An 18,519-nucleotide genomic window follows, 5' to 3' on the forward strand; every position below is an offset into this window, starting at 1 on the left:
TTTATTCAATATAGTGGCTAAATTAACGAACAATAAAGCATCAACAGGTGTTGGCAATGACTTTATGAACTACTTTATTTCCAAGATCAATACTATCAGAGATAAAATTGTAACCATGCAGCCGTCAGTTACAGTATCACACTATAGATCCCCTGAGGAACAATTCCACTCATTCTCTACTATAGGAGAGGAAGAATTGTATAAATTTGTTAAATCATCTAAACCAACAACATGTACGTTAGACCCTATTCGATCTAAACTACCAAAAGAGCTGCTTCCAGAAGTGATAGATCCTCTTTTGGCTATTATTAATTCATCACTGTCATTAGGATATGTCCCCAAAACCTTCAAATTGGCTGTTATTAAGCCTCTCATTCTTATTTGACTGAGTTCAAATGGCAGAAAAGAACTTTATTCTCTTCGATCATGAAATTGAATGCAGACAGTCGGCACTGGCCTTGTCTTGGTCCAGTGAAGGAGATGGTAATAACTTAGTAAAGTGTGCTGGGTCATTAGAAAAGATAACGTGATTCTTAAAGACATTATCATGATTTTTATTGGGTTTCTGGTCACATAACAAAACAGAATTTCTTTTATGCCGTCACAAAACTGAATCACAGGTAGAATTAGATTTTGTGAATTATGTTAAGTTCATCTAGGAACAACATAAAACCCTACTGAAACACAAGACAAAGTTTTGACAATGTGACACCACAATAAAACTAAATCACTAATTCCATCAACACAACAGAGGCATAGGTAGGGTTTTTCTCAACTAGATACTTCAGTGACAGAAGTTCATCTGTAGTATTAATGTAATGAAAAGAAAAGACAACACTCGATCTCACTGTTACTGATTTATCATGCAGCTCAAAGCATATTAAGAATCTCTCGTCAGTCTCTTCTGATTCATCAACACAGTTTCACTGATGACCCAGAACCAACCCTAAACCCAGGATAGAGCGGCTGAGTGAATGTGGTCTGGACTGTGTGGATGAGGCTCATTGTGTCAGAGACGCTGTAGAAGGACAGAGTTCCTGCACTGGGATCCACAAACACTCCTATTCTATGGCTAGACATTTTAGGGAGTTCAGTCTCAATGTTATTGTGTATGAATGAATATCTGGGGGGAGTGCAGATCAAACTCCAGGACTTAGCATTCTGTCCAAACACACACTCCTTACCCAATCCCTTCCTGTTGATGCTCTTATATGACACTGATATAAACACATCACCACTCCACTCAATCTCCCAGTAAGATTGTCCACACACTCTTTCTCTACAAAACACCTGAAACCACTGATCAAATCTGTCTGGATGATCAGGATACAGCTGCGCTTTTTCAGTGTTAGCAATCACTCTGTTCCTCTCAGACAGACGGAGATGTTTATTTATTGTGTTCAGATCCAGAGTGAGCTGATGGGAATCTGACAGGTATAAAACAAAGCAGAATAAGGAATCTGTTTAATCTTTTCATGCTCAACTCTTCACGTTCAGTATATCATCAGTGTCTCAGTACAGCTTACCAGATATCCTGAGCAAATCATCATTAACATCATCAACTATGAAAAACTTCACCTTTACAGAAAGAACATGAACATGTCATGTTTTCTTAGTGACTTACATTGTAGGAAGTCGTTCCTGGTCCGCGGAACAATGTTGGTGAATGTGACTGTGAAAACCAAGACATGAACATTTGATTGAAGACATGTGATGTTCATGTCAAGAGAAAATGATTCCTACATCCATTCCTAAGACATTTATAATAGGATGTTCTACATGATATGAGGTGATGGTCTCATTTCTGAGAGCAGACGAAACTCCAGGACTTTACCTCTGTCAGAGATCTTCTTGAGCTCCTCTTTGCAGAAATCCTCCAGTTTGTCTCTCAGCTGACGGACAGATTCTCTCAAGCCATCAAAAGAGAAGAGAGAACTGAAAGGATCGTCATTTATGTCTGTAGTTTCAGGAGGTGCTGAGAGAGACTGGAAACTCTACAGAAAACAGAAATAAAATGCTCCGGTAATTAATGTAACCTTGGTTCCCTGCGATAACAGGAACAAACATTGCCTAAACTTAACACTATTGGGAATGTCTGTTTCTCTGAAATACTGAAGCCTGATTGATAAATGTGGAGACATCTGCATATATAAGTGAGAGCATCGACTACACAGTGCTCATTCCTGTTATCTCAGGGAATCAAGGTTATGTAAGTCATTTCCTTTTGATAAGGTTCATTCACTACTGGTTGTGTGAGCTAATAATCAGTGCAAAACTAACCTGGAATCAGTCAGACCTAGGCCATTAGACCAGGGCACAAATGGCCCTAACAGGCCTGACCACCAGCAGGGGCAGAGATATGTTAGGCAGACAAAATCTGTTCCTGAAGGACATGGACATTCAGGTTATAAAACCTAGCAAAGGTAGACGGCGAAGACCAGCTAGCTGCTGCACAGATATCACTAATGGAAACTCCACTGAACGGAGGAGGGCAGTCTTAAGTGAAAGGGGTCCTGATTCTCTTACTTTAGTGGCTTAAATGGAGGTCCCTGAGGACTGTGCATAGATTCCAGGTTGGAATGGTATGAGGGCGAGGCGGATTCAGTCTACCTACAAGAACTTCATGACTAACTCATTCTTTCCTACAGACTGGATTTCCACGAAAGCATTTTTGCTATGATGGCCACCCTGTATACTTTGAGCATGGAAGTAGTTCTCCCCTTATTCAGCAGCTCCTGTATAAAGGACAATATGTCACAAGTCAAAGGGAATATGGACCACTTGAGGGCATAAAGGTATCTAGTAGATGGTGATTTGGCCTCTGAAATAGTGTTGATGATCCTTACAGGAAGCTACAGAGACTGCCATTGTGGGCCCATAGATGTACACTGCAAAAAGGCTTATCTTACTATTTTTGTCTTGTTTCTAGATATTTTTTACTTTATATTCGCTCTCTTCTGACAAGGGGCGCATACCTCAATGGGGAACAGCACTGGGGAATCCTCCCGGGAGGAACAAAACAGGTGAATGTGAGGCGTGGGCCGCTTCCGTGAAAGAAACCAATCCACAAGTGTAGCGAGGTGAGACTCATGCTCTCGTAGTGAGAGCATTCCTTCTCGGTGAGCACTGCTTTAGCGTGGGTGCAGCCCAGGCAAGTGACACACCGTGCTCATCCAGGGTGTGCAGGGAGCAATTGCCACCCCATGGCATTAGTCATGGAAACCCCGATGTCAGCCCAGACCCGGTTGTACGGGGGTACTACACAGCGTTAAATACCCTCAAATGAAAGCACAAGCAATGAAAGTTCTAGCAAACTATCCAATGTGTTTTTGCGGCATCGAGCAATGTAGCCAATCACAGACATACCTGTTGATATCTTCAATGCAATGGCCAATCAGAAACGTTAAGAGTTTTCAGACTTCACTCACAGCTGAAAGCACAGGAGTTTTGCACGCTCGTGAATCCTCTTGTTAAGTGAAGACATGAGAAATTCATTGTGTAGTTCAGAGAGCTTCATTGATTATAGCGGAACTTTGTGAGATCGCAGTGAACTTTTTTTCTCTTTCCCCCCCTGACTCAAGAGTCAAATGTCGACCATGCTTGTGGTGTGACATTTTGCAATTAACAGTGCTAAAAATTTGCTATAATAGAGGGGAAACTTGAGTGAAGCATCTCTCCGCTACTGGGGCTTTTTTTTATGGCAAGTAGTAGCCTTCTTCATTTCCAGCGAGGAGATGATCTTCGTGCTGAAGGAAAAAGATTCTGATGAATGGCATTCAATGCAGACTTGTGTAGGCAGATGGCCTCGCCTGTTTGGACAAGCTGAAATGCCATTTTTTGTGCAGCTACACGAACGTTATCAAATCAGGCTTAAGTATTTCTGAGAACCTGAGTTTCCCGGTAGCATTAAGTTCAGTAAACCATATCGAAAGGGAACTCATCAGCTCCATACTTCACCAAATAACCTGTACTAATATCAAATTTGTGCAGTTCTTGTTGACTTATCTTTAGTAGCTCACCTCAATCCAGCTCTTTCACAGCATCAGCTACATTTTTCTCATATTCCTTATATCACATGAAAGCTACAAATTTCTGCTATGCTATATGAGAGCTTTGTAGTAAATAGTTTGGATGACTTAAACCTACCACTGATCTGCTGACTTGTGAAATTAACATTTAGGTTGAGTAGATTTGCTAAGGAAAGCTGTTAAAAGCCATTTATGATTTTTGAGAGGTTAGTGACACAGTTTCAAGGTCAGGTTTTGTTTAATTTGAATAAGCTGAAGCATTGCTAATATACAGCATCACTTTTGGGACTTCACACTCATTTCCTGAACGTTTTACAGGCAAATGGTTATGAAAATAAAAATAAATTTGAACAGATTTAACTTGATTATGGTGAACATTATTAAAAATGTGTTGTTTACATAAAAGATCAAATAAAATAAAATAAAAAGGCATTGGGAAGAAGAATCAGAATCGATATAAATCAAATAGTCACACTAGAACCTGGCTCAAGTCCACTATGATGCTGTTCTTCTAGATCTGTGTTACCTGCAGGAACTGGATGTGATCCTGTGTGTGTGAAAGCTGCTCCAGCTCAGCGTCTCTCCTCCTCAGATCATTGATCTCCTGCTCCAGTCGCTCCAGTCGTCCTTCAGCTCGACTCACTGCTTGCTTTTCCTGATCTCTGATCAGCCGTATCAGCTCAGAGCGGCTTCTCTCAATGGAGCGCATGAGCTCAGTAAAGATCCTCTCACTGTCCTCCACTGCTGTCTGTGCAGAGCGCTGTTAGGACACACAGTGATTCAGGCTTCAGTGAGTCTGAACTGAGACGGAGACAAACTTCTCTTCTTCTCCAGACTCACCTCATGAGACTCCACAGCCTCTCTCAGCCGCTGGAGGTCTTTCTCTCTCTGCTGGATTCTCTGCTGGAACATCTTCTGCGTCTCCTTAAGCGGTTTCTGAAGTACAAATGAATAACAGTAAATGTTGCATAAAACTACCGCAAATGTATAATTTTTTATATGAATCCAATAAAAGTGGGGTAGGTCAGTTTAAGAATATAGAGGGACTGATAAGTTACCACTATCATACATGAATTAACATGAAGCATTAGGCCTGTTTCACATCACAAGTACAGTATAAGTATCATAAATGTGAAACTACCATAGACATAGAGCTTTCACACTCAATGTTTCTGCTGTTTAATGGAGCTGCAGCTCGATACAGAAAATATATAATTTTATATTATAATCATCTGGATTCAGCCAGATTTACTGAATAGAAAATGTTTGTGTCTGTCATTGCAAGTTTAACTTGCGTCATGCCTTGATTTTCTTTAAACAATGGATGAATACTGCATAAAATGTTGCCTTAAAACATATTTTACCAATGATTGTCTCAATAAATACATTTACAATGCTTTTTCATCATATTTTCTGTCACAAATCACAAATAAACAAGTGTCAGCATTATTTCATCAGTCTAGTTTTAAGCTCATACCTGTATTTCTGTTCTCTGTGCTGCAGCTGATACAGTGTTGTGGTTTTTATGTTCATATTTCATACACAGCACACAAATGCAACGTTGATCAGTGATACAGTACATTTCCAGATGTTTATCATGTTCATGGCAGACCATCTCCTGCAGTCGTCCAGTGGCTTCAGTCAAATTGTGTCTCTTTCCTTTAAAGAAACTCTCATGTTGTTCGAGGTGATTCTGACAGTAAGAGTTCAGACACATCAGACAGGACTTGACGGCTTTGTGTTTTCTTCCAGTACAGACGTCACACTGCACATCTCCAGCTGCAGCGTAACAGTCAGCAGAGAGTTCAGTCTTCTTCAGTTTCTCCACCAGTTCAGCCAGCATGGTGTTTCTAGCTAAAGCAGGTCTTGGACTGAAGGTCTGTCTGCACTGAGGGCAGCTGTAGACTCTCTTCTGATCCTCCTGATCCCAGCAGTCTGTAATACAGCTCTTACAGTAACTGTGTCCACAGGGGATGGTCACTGGATCCTTCAGGAGATCCAGACACACTGGACACACAAACTCATTCCTGTCCACTGAAATTCTGGATTCTGCCATTTTACTGTATCAAAAGAGAGAGATACACACATATCTGTTCAAATACACTTAAAGGGATAGTTCACTCAAAAATTCCTAATGATTCCCCTTACACCGTGTCCTAACTACACGCGATGGATTTCCATGTTAATAAGAGTTTTTGTCCTAACTAGCCATGACGGCGATACATTTCTAATTTAGAAACGGTTTCTATTTCCGTGACGTTGCGGCTGGAACAACAACATACTAACTATATAACAGTAGATAATCTCAGGTGATTATGTGCTTTATTCAAAGTTAAACGTGTCTAATATGAGTTTAAATATAATTTTGCATTACCTTGTAGCCATACTGAAAGCAACAACAGATAGTTTACCTCAGATCTTGAAAATAAATTAAAGCAAAGATGACTGTTAAAACTGTGAACTCACTGCAAACCAACAAGTGTATTCCATGACAAAGATGTTATCAGTCACTCGTACGTACATTTAATGGTGTTAAAAAGGTTTAATATTTATGAATTAGATTATATCCATTTCATTGTGAGAGCAGTGTGCTTTTAGAGAGAGCCTGCCCACACACGCATCTGATTGGCTGTGATTCTGTCGCATCGCATTGGTCGGTGAATAAAACTATTCAAAAATGAGTCTTCATGTATTTCTGAGTCCACTGCAAGTGGCTGGAAAGCAGCTTTATGCATAACTGCATACTTATTTTTATGCCTTTGCAAGACTCAGCCTTTGCTATTTCAATTCAATTCAATATTGTTTTATTGGCATGACTGTAAAAAATACAATATTGCCAAAACTTGAAATATATGTGGAGAATGAAAGATCAAAATAATAGAATAAAAACATTATAACAATTGTCACTGGCCTCACTGGGTGTTTCATAATCCAGCTATCCAGCCGCTAAACAATTTCACTATATATAATATGGCCTACTTCCTCTTAAAACAGGAAGCTAGGGGTGGACTAGGAGGAAATTAAATTCACAGCCCAAAATGAATATCAAAATAAAAGTCATAAGTTGAAATCCAGCACAACAATATAAACAGTGTAACAAATAAGAACTCTCTCAGGCTGTGGCACGTCCACACGTATCTTGTAGCCAGTGCTGCTGTCTATCCCATATTTCATGCTTTTCATTTTCAGAAAGACCTCTCTTCTGCCCCATATTGCATGGGACTAGTTTAATAATGGCTTTCCATTTACCTATATAATACCTGGCAAACTATTTAATAAACCTGTCTGAGACTGATACCAGTTATCTAAAAAGTAATGAGAAATAAAAATACTTTATTTGAAAAATAAATACCTAAATGTTTTAAAAAACTGCCACCCATCACCAAAATGATCCTTACTTTAAATTCACAAGCTAATCACTCACTTTGTTTTTGAAGAGTCACGAGGCCACATGTCCTCTTCATTCTTCTGTTCAATAACTAACACCTACAAACAGAGAAAACTACATCTAGAAAAAGATCAAACCTGTGTGAATGTTAACAGGTTACAGTGTAACCTTCATGCCACCTTTGCAGCATTAAACCGTGTAAACAAGCTTGTCATGACCGCTGCAGATTGTGCTCCGCCTTTGCAGCGTAATCATGTTAATGTTGATACAATTTGGTAACAAAAGTTTAAAAAGGGAAAAAATGCCCCTGGAAATCAATCCAAGGGGCAAATATTGGCACTTAATGGAAATGCTAATTTATGACCCGATCAATTTCTGATTATTCAAATTAGCATATGGTTCCTGGTTGCAGTAAGCACAAACTGTCTCACCTGTCCCTGATGGAGTCCAGCGTCTTGAATGGTGCTGTTCAAGTTCTTCAATGGTTCAAAGGTATTTTCCATGTATTTGCACCACAACCTTGTTTCCTTCTCGTCTGGAACACTGAACAATTTCCTCATTTCTCGTTCAATAAGGCCTGTCAGGATAGATGTGTGGATTAGACCGTTTCCAAACAAAACAGGGTCTAAATCAAAAGCTGAACAATAAAAAAAACAACACATTTTCACATAATTTCCAACATTTTTTTTTTGGACAGATGATTTCAGTGGTAGATTTGTAAGCCTGCTGTCATAGAAACATAAAGGTCCACCAGTTTTCTGACAAAATTAACTCTTGTAAGTGAAGAAAATAAGACAGTATTGTAATTTTACTGCTGTAAAGTAAGACAATTAATATCCTTAAAATATATTCTTTTGTATTTTGCAGTTTAGCATTACAACATTAATATATTTCTGTTATAGAGCTCAATAATGATAATAATTATTATTTTTATTATCATCATCATCATTAAGGGTGCACAGTATTGGATTTTTGCAGATATTTTTCAACTCATTTTGGCAGATAGCCAATGCCGATTATGATATATTTTGTTTTGTTTGGAACAAAACACTAAGTCTCTTGAACAAAATCTTACTTATTAGAACTAAACAAACATTATTAAAGTGCTTTTATAATTTGAGTACATGGGAAGCAATGAAAATATCTATAGCAAAATTGATCACTGTTGTAACCTTAACATTTTATTTGTATATTTAGCATTTGAAGATGGTCAAAAGCAAAAGAGCTGTAAAAGTTCTAAAAAACTTTCAGAGCTCTTTGTATTTAAGTTTTCATAATCCGTTTGAAAAATATATTACACATTAATTATACAAAACCATTTAATTTACAAATGTCATGTTTGAGATTTAATTGTAAATGTAATTTAGTAATGTTATTTGTGTATTTTACTTTTAATTTTTTTAGGCTTACACAGCCCCCTAAATAAATAAAACACTTTACCAAATGGGCATTAGGACCTGGGGATGCTGTTGCTGCACACGCTTCTGATTTTTGACAACCAAATGTTCGGCAACCAATATTATTTGGCCGAACATACCAAAAAAAGCGCTTTCAGTGTTCGTCCGAATAAGCGAAGAGACCGAATTAACAGTACCGAATAATACTTGATGAGAAGAGGAAGAGGCGGTTGGTGCTGGTTACTGTATGATGATTGAAATTGCAAAAAGATCTTAAACAGTTCAGTTAAAAACTGCAGAACGTTATTTTTTGTAATACACGCATGAATTGCATGTATTCTTGTAAATATGCATAAAAATATTACTGAGCAACTGACGATTAGCACAGATATTCCTTGCGCTTTGGACTTTGAACCCTGGCGATGCCAGCTTGTACAGTGCTGCAAAATATTACTCAGTAATATTTTTATGAATATTTACAAGGCATGGATGTGACAATGTGATTCGTGCAACAAGCATCTTCCCAAGATCCTATATGAGAATCATTTATAAATCTGCTGTTATCAACAAAACAACAAAAGCTCCATCAACATTCATAAATGTTAGTATTGTAATTTTACTGTTAAATATCAAATAATAAAAATAAAGTAATACAATGATAATAATTACAACGGCTATATGTTCATTATAACATTCACACAGTGTTCAAATCTTTAGGCCTAATAGATTTGTATCTGTGGGATCTGAAATATTTTCTGATGTTTTAAAAGAATTCTCTTCTGCTCAAGGCTACATTGAACTTATTAATTTTAGATTTAATTGTGCTTTGTTGGTATAATGTCTGCTAGAATGTTAAAAAAATGTTCAGTGTTAAGTAAATATTTTCAAATTGTTGTTGTGTAATTGATTTTTTCTTTGAAAAGCAGGACAAAACAATAAAAAGGAAAGGGTATTTAATTTATGCAATGGTGGAAAAATAAAAAATGGCAAAATACATGGGGAAAAACACACAAAAAAACAGTGTTCGGCCTTCGGCCCTCAGCCCAGTGTTTCGTTTTGTTCGGCCAAGAATTTTCATTTAGGTGCATCCCTAGTTTGGGCCCCCCAACCCCCTACGACTTTCACAACCCTTGAAATTGCAAGAACTAACCTCACAATTGTTAATGAGAGGGGGTCGTTTGTGTCACTTTGTAAACTGGCCAAACCACCTTCCACCTCCCCCACCCTATGAATAAAGGTGAGAAGAGCAGGCTTGGCTCCAGGGGGGTTTAAAATGTGATGCATTTAAATAAAAAAATAAAGTATCATATTTTTCAGTGTTTAAGTTAAGTGGTTGCAAACTATTTATTTTTGCTACATTTAAATAAATTTAATTGAAAGTTAGTCAACTATTTAAATGTAGCTAAAATTAACTGATTGCAACCACTTACCTTAAACAATTTAGTAAATTCAATGAATAATTTTTTTTTTCAGTGTAAGATGCTTTTAAAAGTAGGCTGAAATGCCCAGCAGACAAGCAATATGGATATGCATATATACTAAATAAATATAATTTAAAAATATTTTTTCATCATTCAGACTTTAACGTAAAATAACGTAAAATTACAGAATTCAAAAATAAATGACAAGACGCATTTTTCAGCATTGCGAGATGTTTACTGGTATTGTCCACTAACATGACCATGCTGCAGTCATGCACAGGCTCCTCTTGCAGCAGTGGTCAGTTATTATTAGGGGTGTCCCCAACTAAGGATTTTCATAGTCGAATAGGAATTTTCGAATCTTGCCGATAGTCGACTGATAGTCGAATCATATCGAATCAAGTCAGACATTCGACAGTCATCACTGACGTTAACACACAGAGAAAATGTGTAATGGACGCCTCGCAGAATTCCTAAGAATTCACAAAATTTTTTACAATAGTGATCTCATTATAAAGTTATGTATATAACAGTAGTTATTAATGTTTTGCATTTCTGTTTTGAGCTGCGCGCCCTGAAGATGACCAGTAGAATGAAGCACATGATAGCAGGTTTTTAATCAATGGGATTTAACTCATCATTTATCTTATATAGAAAACACTTCGTTAAATTACGACTTATAGGCTATCTGCACAAAATGCCCCAAATGCACATGACGAGATAATCACCGTAGTACTACAGCGCTTTACAGCAGCGCAACTCAACCAAATAGTCTAGTAGCCAAGTAGGTGAACCCGGAAATGTTGAGTACACCAAAGTTTTATTGCAGAAATGTGAAGTATGGGTCCCCAGCATACAGAAACTACTGGATGCTAATTTGCATATGTTGAGCAATTTGCATAATTAGCATCATTAGCTTAATCGTCCATTTTGACCACATATTTTGCACTGAATGGCCAATTTCTACAATATGTGAGTGGTTTTAGAGGTTTTAGAGGATGCTGATTTCATTTCTGGAATTTTCAGATTTCAAAGAGCTAATTTTAGTACATATTTTGATTTAGGCAAATTTTGATTACTTTCAGTCATAATTTTAGGTTATTTTTATGGTAAACAAAATATTTCAGAATCATGAGTGCTCTTGTGAATGTTGATGCATTGTTTTCAGGGTGTAGAGAGGCTGAATCCCCTCCTGACACTTTTGAAGATTCAAAATTGCTTTTTGGATAAACAATGAATATTTGTTAGGCTGAATGTTATGCATTTCTGGATGAAAAAGCAATGCGGGTATTTGACATAACTTGGATCCTGCAACTGTACGATACATATTAATGGGGTAGCTCTTTAAGACACCCAATGAGATGACATCACCTAAGCCCATCACCATATAAACCACCACTATATAAATGTAATGAATTAAGTCGCTAGGGCAACGGCCGAATGGCAGAAGGGCTGCCCAGGTTGGTCCGCAAGTCGCAAGATCCAACGGGGACCCAATTAAAACTTCGCCAGGCGCAAGAGTTAAAACTGAATCTGGGCAACCCGGGTCAGCCCGCCAGACGCAAGGTTAACCAAGAGGGCTTCACCTTCGCACCACGCCAAACATGTAAATATTCAATGCCATACAAGACAGGCCCCGCAAGTCGCTAGGGCCATGCCAGAATGGCAGAAGGGCTGTCCAGGTTGGTCCGCAAGTCGCAAGATCCAACGAGGACCCAGTTAAAACTCCGCCAAACGCAAGAGTTAAAACTGAGTCTGGGCAACCCGGGTCAGCCCGCAAGACTAACCAAGAGGGCCTCACCTCCGCACCACACAAAGCACACACTGGCTACCACCTTCAGGCAAACTGCTATGCCTCACAATTAATTAACAACGAAGGGGTGGTGATGGTGCAGTGGATAAGACACATGCCTTTGGTGTGAGAGACCCAGGTTCGAATCCACTGTGAGACACCAATGTGTCCCTGAGCAAGACACTTAACCCCTAGTTGCTCCAGAGGCGTGCGACCTCTGACATATATAGCAATTGTAAGTCGCTTTGGATAAAAGCGTCAGCTAAATGAATAAATGTAAATGTAACAAAACGCAGCCTCATCATCTTCACTATCCTCTTCTGTTCTGTCATCATCTTCTCCAGACCCTTCATCCCTCTCTTTGTGTTCTTGGTGTTGTGTAAGTATGTTGCAGCATATACCATCATTGCCTTTGCAGGAACAATAACTGGTACAGGCCAGACCTGCAGCTGCACTTTGCTGATGTGCAAGGTTTCAACCCGGCTTTGCAACCACAGCTGACAACATCTAACAAAGCAGGAGGAGCAACTGGACTTGAATCCTGGGTGGGCATAATCAGTTCCTCTCCTTCCTTTAGACCCATCTTCTTGTCCCATCCAAACAAGGTGATATCCACAGCCGGTGGATCAGGCTGGTCAGCTGCTTTCCATAGCAGCACCTGTAGGTGGGCACGTCTTCTATGAAGGCGCATATTGCGCTCTGTAGGAGGTAGTGCCTTCAGTGCTGGGGGCCTTTTGCGCTTTTGGTAAATTTCATACCGGGCCCCATCCAAGGTTACAGAGTTCCTCTGATTGTACAGAGCCAGAAAGAAAGCCCTTGTTGCTTTTGTGATCTGTAAATCTGTGGCTTCTGCCTCTCCAATACAGTGGAGAAGCTTACCAGGTACGACTCTCATGGCCTTGAGTGCAGACACCTTCCCCTTCCCGACAGGATATGAGGTGGTATCACATCCCGAAAGAGCATGCATGGCCAGAATGGAACCACATTGGTCACCCAGATTCTCTGCAGTTGCATTTATGCTGAGAACAGTGCCATTCCATTTTTCCATCTGTAGGTTAGTTGTGATACCAGCCTTCCAACACCAATAAACCATAAGCACAAAGACATCTGTGTCATCACTGAGAATGTGAACAGTTGAAGCCCCATGTCTGATAGCATCTAACATGTAAGATATAAGTGATATATCGGCCTCATCATGAGTGTCAATGCTGTCAGCTTTACTGACCATCATGATCTTACTTCCTACATTGAAAGTACACAGGAGTTCGCTCAGCCTTTGTTGTGCTTGTTTTTCAAGACTTTGTCTCGACTAGGTAGAGGTGTAGTCAATGAGAGCTTGTACTCTGTGGAGCTCTCTCCTGCTCTTCTATGTCTCTCATGGTCCTTGGCAGACACCTGCAAATATCTGTCAAAGATGACAAAAGTTTGGGTGTCGTAACAATTAAGCCGACGTCCCATGCTGGCTGCAAGATCTGCCACTGTCCCAGACGATGGCCAAACCACGTGATAAATGAGCTGGGATGCATCCACAATGACAACATCTGGTGGCTGGGGATTGCAGACTGGAAATCGCAAGAAGTCTGAATTTTTTAAAAAGAAGAATACAACAATTTTAAATTATGGTAACTAATTTTAGAACACCAGATTCACCCACAAAATGGATCTGAATAGAAATTCACAATGTACTGAACAATACTGTCATTATAACTCTGTCCACCTTTTATCTTAATGTGAAAACATAAGTAATGCCAACATTAAAATGTCAACATTAAATCCCTTGACTGACTTTTGTACAAATATTAAGGCGATATAAGAATATAAAAATATTTGCAATGTGAATTTTGACTTTAAATCTAGACTATAACTACAACAGCTCACTGCTACAGCTTATTTGCATAAAAACATGACCGGACCTCAAGAAATGTAAACAAATTGAGGTTATCAACATTCACATCAAAGAGCAAGAGTTCTTGTGATTCTGAAATGTGAGAATATTGTGTTTACCATGAAAATAACCTAAAATTTTGTCCGAAATTAATAAAAAATGTGTCTAAATTTATCCAAATTTGTTATAGAATTACCATTTTGAAGTCTGAAAGTGCCAGAAATGAAATCAGCATCCTCTAAAACCACTGACATATTGTAGAAATTGGCCATACAGTGCAAAATATGTGGCCAAAATGGACGATTAAGCTAATAATGCTAATTATGCTAATTATCCAAATTGCTCAACATATGCAAATTAGCATCTGGCAGTTTCTGTATGCTGGGGACCCATACTTCATATTTCTGCAATAAAACTTTGGTGTACTCAAAATGTCCGGGTTCATAATGGGGCTCTATGGGCTGGCTACTAGACTAAAATGCATCTTATATGAGATAAATAATATATACACAATATATATATAAACCAGCTGAAATGTTTTGAAAGCAATTGTACCCTACCTGATCGAAAAAATCCAGTCTTTTACTCTGCCTGTGTCAATTTGAGTCTTGTTAAAGATTTAAATCCCTGCCGCCAAGATCCTCTGTCAGTCACGGATAGGGGTGGTTGGATTTATTCATGCGCTATAAAATATTTGTTTAAAGCTTCTTTCTTTTCAGATTCTTATTCACAGCATTATCTTACTAGGCTGTATATGAACTTATTGAGAGAAAACCGGTAGTTCTATGTGAAATCAGACATTTGAGCACCCCCATATAGCCAAAATGGCATGATCATAACACCCCACGACTGTGAGATTGGCAGTCGAATCAGGCTCCTCCTATCGAATCGTCGACTATTCGGGGTCACCCCTAGTTATTATTAAACATTATTATATATTAAAAAATACATATTAAATGTTTCCAATTGCAAGGCATCACAAGACGAACACTCTAATCCACATTAACAATTAAACTATGCAATGTAAACTTTTTTTTATTTATTTGTTTGGACGTAAACTAACTCAAAAACTCTGAACGCTGGTCGCTGAAGCCACTGCTGTATCTCTATAGGCTGAGATACCTCACATGACCCAAGTTAGTGATTAAGCTTTCTTCAGCATTTAACCAGTTAACAGCGGTTCCCTGTTTTCATATATTTAAATAAAAAGGTGATTCTTTTAATAAGTACCACGTATTCTTTACTCATCTAATTTTTGTATTTGTATTTGCAATCAAGTAATGGCCAATACTGCCTTTGTGTAGCAATTAATTTTTGTTCAAATCTATTACACGATTAAAACTGATCTAGAAAAACTGAGTGACCATATTAAACTCTGTAAAATGTAAAGTTGGTCGCAGTGCCATGCACTTAATGCCTCATCTGCACACATCAATACTGAATTAGAAGTGCGTTAACTGCATGACTTCATTGGTGCCGGCGCAACTATATGTAACGCAAGTTAACAGGTTAAAGTATCAGTTTTGATGTTAATATTTATTCATTATACTGTTGAACTTGACAGTATTTTCTCTCTTGTTATTTCATAGAGAGCTTCAAAGAAGACAGAGAAAGCCAGAGTCTCAGGTCAGCTGTGACCTGAAGAAGTGAAAATGCATGTGCCCTGTGTTTATCAGTATCCTTATGTTCATTGGGTAAAAAGAAAAAATAAATAAAGTAAAAATTTATTTGGCTGATTCCCTAAGGTTTTTATAGATATCGCGATATGTCTATATCGTGAATTGTTTTGGACACAATAACCTTGGTGTGAAAAATCTAATATTGTGACAGCCCTACTTCCTACCAGTGGTCATCCTTCACAAAAAGAGGATGTATGGTCACCCTATTTAAATAAATTTGCCGTGTGATGTCCCACAATATCCAAACGAGCCATTTTGTATAATTTATATAAACTTATATAATAATCACACATGAATTAAAATGTCTTTTTAGTAGTTTACGTCAAGTACAGCCTGCCACCCTGCAGGACAGGACATTTCTGCTCAACTACCAACTATCAATAACCCTTAAATAAAGGGGGGAAAATTCTGAACGTACCTATGGTGTCTGCTCTGCTGAACATCCTAGTGACAATGTTGTCCATGTTGCTGTACTCACATAGGCTGAATTCAGTGAGGTATACTTCCACCTTACAGTGTTTCACAAATATGCCCCCTTCTACCACCTGAGGACAAACAAACAAGAACAACAGTGAAACAATAGTAAAAAAAACCACATTTGACACTCTACAGCTAATCACAACTAAATCATGAAATGTGGATTAAAGTCAAACAAAACAAGTCATGAATCAGCAGATCACTTTTGATGGCACTGCTTCTTTTCTGACATTCTCATCTTGGAACAAATGCAACTGATCCACTGATGACAATGAAGCTGTGGCGTTTTATGAGCCATAAATTATTGGCAACATGCCGTATCTCAATCATAGTGCACACTGTCCACTGTCCTAATCAACTCACCTTTTTACCATGAAGAAATTTACTCATTTAAAACCTTGGTTCACCATTGTTCATATTATCAGCACCTCATTGGTTTTCAGCAGGACATGTCCAAGTCTGAACTGTTTCCTTAGTTCACCAGCACTAAGCATTGACTAGACTGTTGACTAGAGAGAAAACTGCTGACCAGGGCTTGAAAACGAAAAAAAAAAAAGTAAATCGGTTCACTCCGAGCAGAATCGATATTTTAACGATTCCGTTCCTCTGTATTATTACCGTTAATAATAATAATACTAATAATAAAGTACAGTGTTTTCTTTACACAAAAATAAAAATACAGAAAGAGATGGTATCTTAACCCGCTGCGCTTAGTCACAGCCAATACAGCATCATCTTTTCTAGATTTTTTAATTTCTAAATGTAGGCTACTAAACAAAAGAAAAAATCTATTAATGCTTTAAAGACATTAAAGGAATTTAATGTCTTTAATGTCAGGAGGTCATTAAAGACATTCAGTCAGTTCCTTTGACAGGAGGTCAAAGGAACTGCCTGAAGAGCTCAGAGACAGAATTGTGGCAAGGCACAGATCTGGCCAAGGTTACAAAAACATTTCTGCTGCTGCACTTAAGGTTCCTAAGAGCACAGTGGCATCCATAATCCTTAAATGGAAGACGTTTGGGACGACCAGAACCCTTCTTAGAGCTGGCCGTCCGGCCAAACTGAGCTATCGGGGGAGAAGAGCCTTGGTGAGAGAGGTAAAGAAGAACCCAAAGATCACTGTGGCTGACCTCCAGAGATGCAGTCGGGAGATGGGAGAAAGTTGTAGAAAGTCAACCATCACTGCAGCCCTCCACCAGTCGGGGCTTTATGGCAGAGTGGCCCGACGGAAGCCTCTCCTCAGTGCAAGACACAAAAAAACACCTGAAGGACCACAAGATGGTGAGAAATAAGATTCTCTGTTCTGATGAGACCAAGATAGAACTTTTTGGCCTTAATTCTAAGCGGTATGTGTGGAGAAAACCAGGCACTGCTCATCACCTGTCCAATACAGTCCCAACAGTGAAGCATGGTGGTGGCAGCATCATGCTGTGGGGGTGTTTTTCAGCTGCAGGGACAGGACGACTGGTTGCAATCGAAGGACAGATGAATGCGGCCAAGTACAGGGATATCCTGGACGAAAACCTTCTCCAGAGTGCTCAGGACCTCAGACTGGGCCGAAGGTTTACCTTCCAACAAGACAATGACCCTAAGCACACAGCTAAAATAACGAAGGAGTGGCTTCACAACAACTCCGTGACTGTTCTTGAATGGCCCAGCCAGAGCCCTGACTTAAACCCAATGGAGCATCTCCGGAGAGACCTAAAAATGGCTGTCCACCAACGTTTACCATCCAACCTGACAGAACTGGAGAGGATCTGCAAGGAGAAATGGCAGAGGATCCCCAAATCCAGGTGTGAAAAACTTGTTGCATCTTTCCCTAAAAGACTCATGGCTGTATTAGATCAAAAGGGTGCTTCTACTAAATACTGAGCAAAACCTCTGTGAAGTTGGCCCCCCACCCAAAGCAAAACGTCGCAAAAATAGTCTCATTCGTTCGTGCGAAACGAAACTTTCAGCGGCACAAACCAGCACAAACGAAGCACAAACAAACGAGGCTATTTGGGGTGAATTTGGCCCATGTGGGGGGGCTGAGTGACCTCAGAATGACCTTTAAATATTATTTTAATATCTAAAAAACCGAAGCAGCACAAACAATTTTTTTTACGGCACAAACCAGCACAAACGGTATATAAACAAAATAAACTAAACTTAGACTTAGACAACACAGCTGCCTTACCGACCCATTCTAACACTTGGGGAGTGCTAAACGCAGAACCAGACTCGGAGCTACACATAAACACAGAGGGCTCGGTAAGGCAGCTAACACTTGGGGAGTGCTAAACGCAGAACCAGACTCGGAGCTACACATAAACACAGAGGGCTCGGTAAGGCAGCTAACACTTGGGGAGTGCTAAACGCAGAACCAGACTCAGAGCTACACATAAACACAGAAGGCTCGGTAAGGCAGCTAACACTTGGGGAGTGCTAAACGCAGAACCAGACTCAGAGC

The 18,519-nt window shown here is 39.1% G+C and overlaps 1 protein-coding gene across 1 annotated transcript in view; it reads right to left on the minus strand.

Moving 5' to 3' along the window:
• Positions 1 to 534: 534 nt before the first annotated feature.
• LOC306866685 (E3 ubiquitin-protein ligase TRIM16-like) overlaps positions 535 to 18,519 on the minus strand; it is a 41,085-nt gene continuing 23,100 nt past the window's right edge. Inside the window, exons 4-12 of the mRNA XM_079411967.1 lie at positions 16,009 to 16,135; positions 7,848 to 7,993; positions 7,453 to 7,514; positions 5,506 to 6,088; positions 4,869 to 4,964; positions 4,555 to 4,788; positions 1,835 to 1,994; positions 1,625 to 1,672; positions 535 to 1,427 (exon numbers count right to left, since the gene is read on the minus strand). Coding sequence (XP_079268093.1) covers positions 913 to 1,427; positions 1,625 to 1,672; positions 1,835 to 1,994; positions 4,555 to 4,788; positions 4,869 to 4,964; positions 5,506 to 6,088; positions 7,453 to 7,514; positions 7,848 to 7,993; positions 16,009 to 16,135 — 1,971 coding nt within the window. The 3' untranslated portion in view covers positions 535 to 912. The remainder of the gene's footprint in view (positions 1,428 to 1,624; positions 1,673 to 1,834; positions 1,995 to 4,554; positions 4,789 to 4,868; positions 4,965 to 5,505; positions 6,089 to 7,452; positions 7,515 to 7,847; positions 7,994 to 16,008; positions 16,136 to 18,519) is intronic.

This window comes from Barbus barbus (assembly GCF_936440315.1).
Source record: "Barbus barbus genome assembly, chromosome: 4".
Classification (NCBI taxonomy): domain Eukaryota; kingdom Metazoa; phylum Chordata; class Actinopteri; order Cypriniformes; family Cyprinidae; genus Barbus; species Barbus barbus.